This window comes from Carlito syrichta, unplaced genomic scaffold (assembly GCF_000164805.1).
Source record: "Carlito syrichta isolate Samal-C Ts95f unplaced genomic scaffold, Tarsius_syrichta-2.0.1 Scaffold308162, whole genome shotgun sequence".
Taxonomy (NCBI): Eukaryota; Metazoa; Chordata; class Mammalia; order Primates; family Tarsiidae; genus Carlito; species Carlito syrichta.
Window position 1 is genome coordinate 82519 of NW_007252258.1, and position 12420 is coordinate 94938.

The 12420-nt window shown below is 41.0% G+C and overlaps 2 protein-coding genes across 9 annotated transcripts in view; one reads left to right on the forward strand and one right to left on the reverse strand.

Moving 5' to 3' along the window:
• GABPA (GA binding protein transcription factor alpha subunit) overlaps positions 1-1042 on the reverse strand; it is a 41254-nt gene extending 40212 nt beyond the window's left edge. Inside the window, exon 1 of one of the 2 annotated variants that reach the window (XM_008065145.2) lies at positions 543-1042. The gene's annotated coding sequence lies outside the window, so the exon portion shown is untranslated. Of the gene's footprint in view, positions 1-38 lie in introns of both variants that reach the window. The other variant, XM_008065144.2, reaches the window with a different exon arrangement.
• On the forward strand, positions 1-10800 carry ATP5J (ATP synthase, H+ transporting, mitochondrial Fo complex subunit F6). Of its 7 annotated transcripts, XM_021716102.1 has the most exons (5): positions 8-758; positions 1236-1282; positions 4505-4675; positions 9957-10081; positions 10652-10800. In XM_021716102.1, exons 3-5 carry the CDS (start codon positions 4512-4514, stop codon positions 10687-10689), a joined length of 327 nt encoding a protein of 108 aa, XP_021571777.1. In that variant the 5' UTR covers positions 8-758; positions 1236-1282; positions 4505-4511; the 3' UTR covers positions 10690-10800. The 7 variants fall into 7 exon arrangements, with proteins under 7 accessions (XP_021571776.1, XP_008063334.1, XP_021571777.1 ...); XM_021716101.1 differs by lacking the exon at positions 1236-1282 and having other exon boundaries at positions 1-130; XM_008065143.1 differs by lacking the exon at positions 1236-1282 and having other exon boundaries at positions 2-624.
• The last annotated feature ends 1620 nt before the right edge of the window (positions 10801-12420 follow it).

Genomic DNA, 12420 nt, shown 5'->3' on the forward strand with positions numbered 1-12420 from the left:
CGGCCCCGCGCTCCCCTCCTCCCCGCGGCCGCACTCACCCGCTCCGGAATCGGCCCGGTCGCCCCTGCCCGCGCTCCACAGCCGGCTGAGAACGGCGGCGGCGCGGGCTCCACGTGCAGCGTCTCTCCGGGTAAGACCTGCCGCTCCCGAGACTCCAAGTGTGAGGCCCCCGGGCCCTTCCCGCGGAATCGGCGCCGAGCAACTCCAACCCCCCTCCCGCCTCCCAGGCACCCCCGGGTCCGGGACTACAACTCCCAGCAGGGTGTGCGAAACAACGCCCAAGGCAACGGAGGCTCACGAGGCCCAAGGAAGCACAACGCCCCGATCCGCTTTGTTTTACATAGTCTCAGTTTCCCCGCACAGTCATACACCTCAACAACCCGAAAGAACAGGACGCTGACACAGAGGGGAGCTTGAACTAGGGGACAAGCCAGTCACAGTGAGCATGCGCAAAAGCAAGGTGTCAAGGAGGAAAACGAGCGGGTCAGGTTAGGCGAAGAAAAGATGGCGGAAGCTTCGCCAGGGGACCCGGAAGCACTTACCCTCCACTTCCTCCTCCTGTTTGGCTTCTGTCTCACCTAGAGCTGTCCGGTCGCAGACTGTCTCCGAGACGCTTCCTGTCCGGTGAGTGTCGACCGACTGAAACGGTGGCCCATAATGCATTGCGATGGCGGGTAGGCGTGTGGGGGGCGGGGCCAGGGCCGGAAGTAGATCGGTGGCGGCGGCGGTGGCTTTGGCAGCTCGGGACTGAGTGCAAGGTGACTGGGAGGATGGCTAAACCAGCGTGGCCTCTTGGGACTCTAGTTCTGGGTTTCTTCACGAGGCCTGGGCTGCCTCTCACCTCTGCTCTACTAGGAGAGGAGGGCAGCCCTATGTCCCGGGCACCTTCGCGGTCTGGCCCGGGGTCACAGCTGACCCGGCGCTTGTAGGCCTTGAGGTTTGCCGCAGACCCGATAATGAGACTGATAGTATCCAAAGGGCCAACCGGGGAGGCGCCGGAGGCAGGGAGGCTGGGGAGTCACGCACCCGCAGCCTGGTTGGGACAATCCAAGGTCAGTGCCGCGGGGCACGTTTGCGGCCAGACCCACCCATCAGGGCGCGCGGAAGATTCTTCTCGACTCTTTAGGCAGGACGGAAGAAGGAAAAGAGTAGCGGTGATTTTAAAATCTTGTGTCCCACCAAAAAAGGATGATGGTGCTAAAATCCCGTTAGGCAGTTTTGTGGATTGACTTTAGGAATATGCACCGACTGCAGAGGCAGCGAAGGGACTAACCTTTGGCTGGTCAGTCATTCCCATAAATAGGAGCACCGTGACCCCGCCCACGACAAGGCCTGGGCACCGACTGTAGCCTTTTGCTGTGGCCTTCCCCTGTCTTTGTGATCGTGCCACGTACTTTCATTGACCCGATCGAATTTACCACAGATGGTCGTTTATGCCTATTTGTGCAGTGGCATGTGTCTCCTAGTAAACAGTCCACACTCACTGTTTAATCAGCGAAAAACAATGAAAGGAAATAAAGGAGAAGAAAAAAAAATAAAAGGGAATAAAACCTGGTGTGAGATTGTCATCAGTTTTTGGATGGGTTTGTAGGACTTGGGGGGACGAGAGCTGTTGAATATAGTATATAGGTTTGGGGTTCAGGAAGAAAACCAAAATTAGATGTGATTTGGGAATCATTAGCACTAAGGTGATAGATAATTTGGAAAAAATGGATGTCATGTATATTGCAGTAGGAATAACCTTTTTGCAGTCAGAACACGTTAACTGGGAATATAGGCAACTTAACTTTTCTCAGACATAGTTTTATCATCTGTTAAGTAGGATTAAGAGCACTTTCCTCTAACTCTTCTAGAGTTAAGGGCACGAGGGGAGAACATATATCGGGGTACGTTGCGAAATATCTGGGGCTGAACAAATATTAGGTGAACTTATTGCTGAATAAGTTCATATAAGTGTGTCCTTGCTGGGCTTGGTGGCTCAGCCTGTAATCCCCGCCTTTGGGAGGCTGAGGTGAGTGGATTGCCTGAGCCTGCGGGTTCAAGACCCGCCTGGGCAGCGAAACCTCATCTCTACAATAAATCAAAAAATCAGCCGGGCGTGGTAGCGCATTCCTGTAATTCCGGCTACTTGGAAGGCTGAGGCGGAAGGATCGCTGGAGCCCAGCAGGTCGAGGCTACGGTGGCCAGGAGCAGCCACTGCACTCCAGTCTGGAAGATAGAGTGAGACTCCAGCTCAAAAAATAAATAAATAAATGTGTCCTTAAGTTGCCAGAAAGAAAAGTAGACACAGAGTTGCACAGTTTTTAAAATGTGTTTAGTTAGATTCTACTGTATGCGTAAAAATGGGAATGATAATAAGGTGCACCTTATAAGGTCATTTGTTGTTTACTTGTAGCCTTTTCTCAAGTATCTTTCTCTGATGGGGTATAAGAGTCATATATTTTGAATTCTTTAATTTCTTCAAATAGTTTGCTTTTATCCTGACAGGTGAAGGATATCTTCTTGATTGTAGGATTTCTTTTGATAGTTTTTATATGCTACTAAGGGCTTATCAACATTAGTCTGTTGACCCTTTGGGCCAGATAATTCTTTGTTGGTTGGGGGAGGGGGTGTTGTTATTGTTGTTAAGATCTAGTGTTTGACAGCATTCCTGGCCTCTTACTCATTACAGACCAGTAGCACTCACCTTGGACAGGACAACCAAAAATGTCTTGGTACATTGCTAAATGCCTTCTGGGAGAGAAAAGCTTCCCCTCACATCCCCCTTCCTATTTGAGAACCATTGTGCTGTTGCCTGCTTCTGCTTCTAGCTAGGGCTTCTCAAATACTCCATGGTAGAGAGCCATCTCCACCCCCTCATTCTTGTGGATACTTTTAAAGAATACAGCAAAAATAAGTTACCGAAAGAATGAAATTTTCAAAAAGCATACAAATACAAGCTCTAATTGTATTTTTAAATATAACAGACATTCCCAGTTTCTGTATTATTGTAGACCAGTAACAAAAGTTTGTATATGGCCTCTAGTCTATCTATTATAACTTAACAGAAGTTCAGTGTCGGTGTGATGATGATGACTAGTGTTGCTATTAGGAAATTTGAGGTGAGGGCATGGGAAGCATGTTAGCATTTCAGGTTTTCATTTAAGATTCAGAAATTTTCGCAGACTATGTTGAGGTGCAAATCTTTTATCATTGTTCCAATATGGGGTTTTCTAAGCCCTGTCAGTTTATAAACTCAGTCTTTTAACGTGAGGGAAATTTTCTTGTACTAATTATTGCCTCCTTATCTTTTCCTTTGCTTCTAGAATTCTTGTTTGCCTGTATTTGTTGTAATTTGGAGTGTTTTTTTGCATCTGCTCTTGAAACTACTAAGTCAAATCTCAACAGAGATCATCTTTTTAAATTTATTTACTGAAACTTTTTCGCTAAAAAAATTATATATTTTAGCTTCAAGAAGTCTAAGATTTTGAAAGTCTAAGTATTTTTAAAATTTAGCACTTTCACTTATTTTACAAATACTATTTCACTAGTAAGATTGTACTGTCTCATCTTCCCCTCTCTCATTGCACAGCTCTCTTGGGCTGGTTGCTGTTTTCCTTTGTTGGTTCTTTTGCACTTTGATTTGGTTGTTGTGGTACTCTTTTTTTTTTTTTTTTTTTTAGTTGGAGTCACCTAACTTGTCCAACTCTTGTCCCCCAGACTGGAGTGCAGTGGCACGCTCACGGCCACCACAGCCTCAACCTGCTGGGACCTGCTGGGCTTAGGCAATCCTTCTGCCTCAACCTTCCAAGTAGCCGGAACTACAGGCGCACATTACCACACCCGGCTAGTTTTTGTGATTTATTGTAGAGACAGGTCTCACCAAGTTGCCCAAGCTGGACTCAAATCCGCCTCGGCCTCCCAAAGTGCTGGTATTATGTGCAGAGCCACTGAGCCCAGCCATGGTATTCTTAAATGGCTGGAATTCTGTTGTAACAGGCAGAGCTGTTTCTCCCTTTGTGGGCCTATGAAGTACACACTTTCAGCTTATCTTTCCTGACTGAGCCAACTGTATCCAGTTTTCCTGCCCAGCTCTCTTTTGGTCTTTTGATGGGGTCACGGAAACCTGGTACATTTCATTTGGGGCTGGTGTTCTTTTTCTTCTGGAGGTAGGCGGTGTTCTAACAAACTACCTGTACTATTTCCTCTGATCCAAGGCCAAGTTCATGGGAGAAGAAACGCCCCATTCCAAATTTTGTGCCTTCTTTCTGCCCTAACCCAGATGGAGCCTCAGGCCTGAGTTGTTCCTAAACTGTTCCTAGATCCCAAGTCCTTTTGGTTAAGAACTAAGGAACTTGTAATGGGTAATGAAAAGGCGAAGGAAACTGTAGTCAGGTGTAGACTGAGTTCTGGTATGATTGAATAGCATAGCAATTAGCAAAATTAGAATCCCACTATAGATGTATTTAGCGGTGTCTTACAATAAGTATATTAACATTTCTAATGCTTGTTTTCAGTAACATAGAATCGCCATGGTTCTTCAGAGGCTCTTCAGATTCTCCTCTGTCATTCGGTCAGCAATCTCAGTCCATTTGCAGAGGAACATTGGTGTTACAGCAGTGGCATTTAATAAGGAACTTGATCCTGTACAGAAACTCTTCGTGGACAAGATTAAAGAATACAAATCTAAGAGACAGTAAGTGGGTAGATGATTGACCTTGGTGTACATTTAGATATTAGAAGTATGTAAGTTTCAAGATGGTAATAAAATAATTACTCAGTGTTTGAAAGTATCAGACCTTCACTGAGCTGATCCCTGACATTGAAGTTCGTTAGGTGCCTTCAAAAAGAAGATAAGGATCTTGATTTTTTTAAGTCTCAAGTTCTATCTTGTTTATAAGGGTTACAAGGGAAAATTATATTAAATCTATTATCATTTAAAATACAATATATCCTTTCTGTAATATCATTTATTATAAGCTAAGTCAATTCATAGAAGTACATAGGATCTTGGAAAACATTCAGCAGATGTATTTGAAAAAGTAAGTACCTTACACATTCATTAGCCTATGCTCATAAAACTAATTGGACAGACACCCCTTATTAACAAGGGTGCCTGAATGATACACATTTGTATATGTAACCCTTAACTGTACCCCACAATTTTATAATAAAAAATATGTTTAGAAAAAAAAAACTAATTGGGCAGATATGTTATCAAAATATTTTAACTTTCAATTTAGTGCCTTTTCTGTGACATCATGATCTTGGGGAAATGTGTAAACAGCAATTTTTCATTCAGGGTATTTCCATAGTTATATATCTCTGGGAATGTGAAAGGACAAAAGACTCTGAAATGGCATAAAGTAGCCCAAGGAAAACATGATTGTAGAACCACACAGTTTTGGGAATGAATGACCACCTTAGGCATCATCAGATCCAACCCTTAAGTCTTAGAAAGAGTGATATGCATCAGTTCATAGTGCCATATTCTTTCATTTAGTTGTCTATCATGTGCAAAGCGCTGAACTGTTAACTATGATAGGCCACACTGCATTTCCACAGTATGCTTAAAATTGGATTGGGGTAGAAAGTTTGTAAGCAAGTAAATACAACAGGGTAAAATAGGTTAGGTGCTAACATAGTGACCTGCTCAGTATTTGGGAAGTTCCCAGGAAACAATACTCCTTTCTAGCTGGAGGCATTTTAGAAGGCTTCGTGGAAGAATTAACGTTGTACTTGGTGTTGAAGGCAGCATCTGTGGGTCATTAATCCCTCTTGAGAATCTCTTGGAGAGCTGTGGATTATTTTACCAGCTGACAAAGAAAAAAGTAAAGAATGTACTCACATTATTTTGCTTATAGCTTGAAAGGATTCTCCAACCTGCAAATGGCTGTCAGTAAACATGTACACTCAGGGACCTACCCCAGGTTAAGACCAATTGGTATGAAGTTGGACAGATAAAGAAGGGTAGGAGGAGGAAGTCTTTTAGGAGGAAAGAATGGCATGAACTAAGACATGAAAACTAGAAAGCACAAACATATTTGATGGGATTGTATAATTCTTCTCCCTGGAGTATAGGGCACATGAGGAGTATACAGAGCAGTAAGGATGGCATGAGGTTAGAATGAGGGATTATTAGAAGGCCTTGATTGTAGATTGGGCAAGTAAATATCGTGTGATAGGCATTTGTGAGAAATTAAAGGTTTTTAAACACAGTCGTGGGAGTGGAATAAGATTACTCTGAATTAGGAAGATAATTTTATTTATTTATTTACTTATTTATTTTTAAAAAGCAGGATTCATTGAGAGGACAGAAAAACTCCCAGAGCAGGAAGGGACCCATGGGGGTTGCCCAATAATCTTATTTTTTAAATTTATTTTATTTTATCCTTTGAGTTGGAATCTCACTCTGTTGTCCATGCTGGAGTGCAGTGGCATATCACAGCTTACTGCAGCTTTGACCTCTAGGGCTCAGGTGACCCTTCCACCTCAGGTTCCCAAATAGCTAGGACTACAGGTGTGTGCCACCACACCTGGCTAATTTTTAGATGTTTTGTAGAGACGAAGTCTCTCTGTGTTGCCTAGGTTAGTCTCAAACTACTGACTGAGCTCAATCACTCCTCTCACTTTGGCCTCCCAGAATGCTGGGATTAAAAGTGTGAGCCACCGTGTCTGGCTGTAAGATAATTTTAATCAGTACATTGGAAGGATTGGAATGAGAAGAGAGCAAAGACAGAAATGTTAGGAAAATGTAATGATCCAAGCATTAATTGATGAGAACTTTGACTTTATAGCAGTGGGAATAGAAAAGTGACCAAGTCAAGACATTGAAACATGAAGAACTGGTCTTTGTGAACTAGTGGAAAAGCAGAGGAGAGGGAACAATAAAAAAACCAGACTTCTGAAACAAGGTAATTAATGAAAAGGTGTTGCCATTACCAGAACTGAGAAGGAAAGAAGGTGAAGGGATAAAAATGTATTAAGGTACCATTTGCTTTATAAACATAGTTATGGAACTTTTATGACAATCCTGTAGATGTTGCCTCAGTTCAAGTGAGGATTTGCTACATAAGTAGGCTGCATGTAGGTGAAGTTTGGGCTTCTAGCTGGCCTTCTTTTCCCTTGGTAGCGTAACAGGTACCCTTCGTGTTGCTATGAAGCTCCTTCCTTCTTTCCTCTCTCTGTTTCCTAGCAGTGCTCAGCATCTACCAATTCCACTCTTGTGCTAGTGTGACTAGTATTTAGGGCCCGGTTATGAGTAAGAACATGCAGTATTCAGTTCTTTGTTTCTGTGATAGTCCATAGTATGGTGATCTGCAACTGCATCCAAGTTGCTGTGAAGGCCATGATTTTGTTCTTCTTTATGGCTGCAGAGTATTCCATCGTGTATACATTCCACGTTCTTTATCCAGTCCACTTTTGATAGGCATCTGAGTTGGTTTCATCTTTTTGCTATTGTGAATAGTATGGCAATAAACATGCATGAGCAGGTGTCTTTCTGGTAGAACACCCCAGTTTTATATATGAGAAAACCAAGGCTGAATTTGCCAAAAATCACACTACTCAATAAGCAGGTATACAGGACTGACCCGGGAATTTTGAATGTCTTCTCTCAAAGGGGGTTTTGCATCTTGTATTGATGCTGTTTGTATTTTAATTGTCCTTAAAAGCCCATCTAATGAGAAGTCAATTCTTAGGTTCACCCTGATTCTAAGTCTGGTTTGTACAGACAAAAGCATGGGAGAGGTGTTCTGAGTGTGGACCCTGGGCTGGAATCCAGCACTGTCACTTGTTAGCTCCATGACCGTGGGCAGGTTACTTAACCTCTATATTACAGTTTCCTCTTTTGTAAAATGGGCATGATAATATGGGGATGATAACTAATGGACTTAGCCATTTCGTAGAATATCATAAAGATAAACTGATTCAATAAATTAGCATGCCTAGTGTTTACTAAGCGAAATACCTCTTGAGTGTCTACTCTGTCCCAGTCACCACACTCGAACCTAGTGATATAGTGGTAAACAAAATGGGCAACAAGACTTATATTCAGTTGAGGAGGTAGATGACTTCAGGCCCCTTTTTATCATGCGGGTGCATATTAAAGTTACAGTAGCCATTATTCATCACTAACCAGTGTTAGAGTATCTGGTTGAAGCCTCTTGTTAGAACTGCACTGTCTGTCTTGATAACCGTGACTCACATGGGACTATTTAAATTCTAATCAGATACAATTAAGTTAAAATAAAAATTCAGCTCCTCATTAGTATTAGCCATATTTCTAGTACTCATTAACTAGATAAGCCTAGTGGCTACTCTATTGGACAGCGCAGGTATAGAGCATTTCTAACATCACAAAAAGTTCTTTTGAATGGTGCTCATCTAAAGGAAAATTGAATTCATAACAAGAAACATTGTTAACAAGTTCTTAAATTGGAGCTCAGTATTGTTTGTAGAAATTCTTTAACATTAATGAAACTCTGCTTTGATCCATAGACATGCATGAAAACATATTACCCTTGTGAAGGAACTTTCACTCATACATTGATAGGTAGGCTGTATCATTTATAATAAAAACAGAAGAATTTGTTCAAAGAATTGATTAAATGTAATTGACTTCACTGTTAATCTGTAATGCTATATTTATCTTTCCAAACCACAACTCTTAATTTTTTCATATTATTGCTTTGCAAATAAAATACAAACTCCTAGGCTTAACATTCCAGGCCTCCCATGATCTGGCTTCTGCTGGTTTTTCTACCTAAACCTTAGCATTCCCCACCTATAGCCAAATGCTTTACTACTTTCATGTCTTCACTTTTTCAGTATTATAAGGTCTCAAAATAAAATCTGGCCCCAAATGCCTGATTATCTCAAATGCCACCTTTTTATTTTTATTTTATTTTTTTTGAGTTGGAGTCTCACTCAGTTGCCCAGACCGGAGTGCAGTGGCTGCTCCCAGCTACCACAACCTCGACCTGCTGGGCTCCAGCCGATCCTTCTGCCTCAGCCTTCCAAGTAGTAGTAACTACAGGCTCATGCTACCACAACCAGCTAATTTTTTTTTTATTTATTTACTGTAGTGATGAGGTCTCACCAAGTTACCCAGGCGGGTCTCAAACTGGTGGGCTCAGGCAATCCATTCACCTCAGCCTCCCAAAGCACGGGATTACAGGCTGAGCCACCGAGCCCAGCCTTAGATGCCACCTTTTTAAAAAGAAATTTTCCCTGATTATCTCAGCAAAAGTGATCTCAACTTGAAAAGCTTTCTATTAAACCGTCTTTGAAACTCATCACATAACTCTTACAGCATGAATGTTTGTGAACATGTAATTTTTTTTTCCAAATTGCAAAACTCCTGAAGGTAGGAAATAATTTGCTTCTTTGATAGACTCTATTCTAGAGACTTGAAATTCCTAAGAGCTTTTAAAAGTCATTTAGATGACTAATTTAAAATAGATGATAATAATAGATAACACGTATTGAGTGCTCACTGTGTTCCGGCTCAGGGCTGCGTGGTACATGTGCATTATCTCTTTAATTCTTTTAACATTTTTATTGGGTAGGCTCCTCATTTTTAGACATGGAAACTAAAATTTAGAGTGCTTTGTGCTTGCTCTGGTTTATGCAGTTTCTGGATGGTAGAGTTGACATTTAAAGGGTACCATTCTTTGACTTTGGAGCCTACAGTGTCAAATTACACCTTATTGCAACTTAGTCCCTGAGAGATTCTGACTTAATAAGTATTCTTGATACTGACAAACCTTGAATATTAGATTTGTTTGAAGTTACCTCATTTATGTGAAACCTCATATTAAAATAACTTGAATTGAAATTCAAGTGGAAAGATTTGTTTTCTGAGTCTTTTTTTCCCTACATAAATGCCTTTAGAAGGTCTATTGAAACTTGTTGGTGAAAAGCATTTTTTGTAAACTAGTGCATCAGTTGTTTTTATTTGCTCTTTTATACAACAGGGCATCTGGAGGACCTGTTGATACTGGCCCAGAGTATCAGCAAGACCTAGAAAGGGAGCTGTTTAAGCTTAAGCAAATGTATGGTAAAGGAGACATGAATACGTTCCCTAACTTCAAATTTGAAGGTAACTCTCTTTAATCACAGATTCATTCTTGTGGGGGATCATTGTAAGTGGAATATTTATACTTCTTTGAGTTGTTTAGAGGACTAAATGACAATTACATGTGAATTTATTACACCTATGATGTATACATGAGAAGCTTTTGGATAAATGTTTGCTGTTAGTGTAGAAGATGACATAACAGAGATTAAATGATGGGGATCTGAAATCAAACTGCCTGATCTTCAGTCTTGACAGTATCACTTTCAGCTGTGTAATCTTGGGTAATTACCTGATGCCTGTTTCCTCATCTGATGTTTAGGGAGAATTAAAGTATCTTCCTCTTGTGGTAGTTGTAGTTAATGACATAATACATGTAAAGTCAGTGAATAGTACGCCTGGCTCATAGGAAGTGTTGCATAGATGTTTAGTTATTATTATATTTCTACTGTTAAATTTCTTTGGAGATGTTTTAAAACAGTAAATAGTCACTAAAAAACACTCAGAAGATTAATGAGTTAAATCTTGAAGCATTCTAGATAATGCATTGTATTGGAGTATGGCTAAACTTGAACCTTTATTTTTTTCTTTTAGATCCCAAATTTGAAGTCATCGATAAACCTCAGGCCTGAAGAAATTAAAATTAATAATGGATTAGTTGTATAACTCGTCAGAAATTTCAGGAAAAAAACATACATTTCACAATTCCAAATAAATTATTTGGTGATGTTGAGTGTATTGTATTTTGTGTTGTAGGGTTGTTTTTTACGTCCTCTAATTTGGTTATAATGAAGCAGATAGAGAACCTGGATAAATTGGGCATAACTTGCCCATAACCCTGCCAGACTCTTCTCAGTATACAGGGATATCCTTTTAGTATCGGAGCCATACAGCTTGAGGCGAGCCTCCATTACCCAAGGGAGGGATGTTACACCTTCTCCTAGGATATGAAGAAATGATTTCTAAATCCTTTGTCATATCATTCTCAGAAAATTAGAGTGTAATTTTTAGCATGTACAGTAATATTTATCATGTTTTAACGTCCATCTCCTTAAATGATTCTATCCCAGTAACCCAGCTCCCTCACCTTTGCTTGCAGATTACAGCATCTACCAGAGTTCTGAACAGACTGAGAAGGGAAGGGTGGGGACGAGGGTCCTATAAAGGAAACTACTTTAAAAGATCAATCTATCTGTTTGTTTCTCTAAGTAACAAAAGACCCAGCAGATACGTCCTGGATAAGTGGCATATCAGGCACCAGGCTCTCAAGGAAATTACTTTTTTAAAAGGAAAAATAGTTTTCTTCAAGTGCAGCTAAGTAATGACAGATCAGTTGAACTGCTTTTATTTAAAGAATTGTAGGCATTGGAACAGAGACTCTGGTATTGAATAATGGCACGACTTGAAGTTAATCAAGGAAGTCTCGTTGGCCCAGGGTCTTCCTCGCACCTCTCCTGAAACAGTTCTTCTCCACCCTCTGTGGCAGCCACACTGCCCTTGGTCAGCTGCAGGTACCATCAGTAGAGAACAGACTTGCCTTTCAGCATGTGCTTCACCTCCCCATTTCTTTCCTGCCCTCTCCACTTGAAGTTTACCTGAATTTTGCCTTTTATAATCTTACACCTGTTTCTCCTATATACATTTTTATCTGCCTCACAACTACGTGGGATTTGCTTGAACATCTCAACCTTTGATTCATTATAGGAATAGGATTCTATTTGTGACTGACTGTAAGAAGCACCCTGCTTCCATGCTCTATATTATTTATATCTATATTATTATATCTAAATTGTGGTCAGTCAAGCACTCCGTTTTCTAGCTGAACCTCTATAATGGTGCTATGAGTCATGGATCTTAACCAAAGCCTCATCTTTCTCAGCACCTCTTCTTTTGTCCCACCCGTCAACCTGCTAGATCATCCTGCACTTACCATTCAGGACCACCTTATGTGATTCTGACAAATGATCTCAGCCTTTTCCCAGACTTCTGATGATTTCAAATGGCTTTCCCCCCTTGCCTGTTGTTATGGGCTGAATTGTAGTTTCCTGAAATTCACATGTTGAAGCCCATCCTCCAGTATCTCATAGTACGACTATTCGAAGATAGGGACTTTAACTTAAAATGAGACCTTTAGGGTGGGACAAAAGAGGAAATCCTAAGAAGAGGAAATTTGAGTTGAGGACAGGTGGGGAGAACTAGAAAGGGATATGTCTGTTACTTATCTAGTACTACATTTAAGAATAATGAAATAAATAAGGCTTCTGTCATAGGCAATTTTTATAAATTTAATCCACTTAGTATAGGTTTTATTTTTGGCTGTTACTCCTTCTCTGATTGTTGCTATCCCTCGTGTGGCAGCCTTC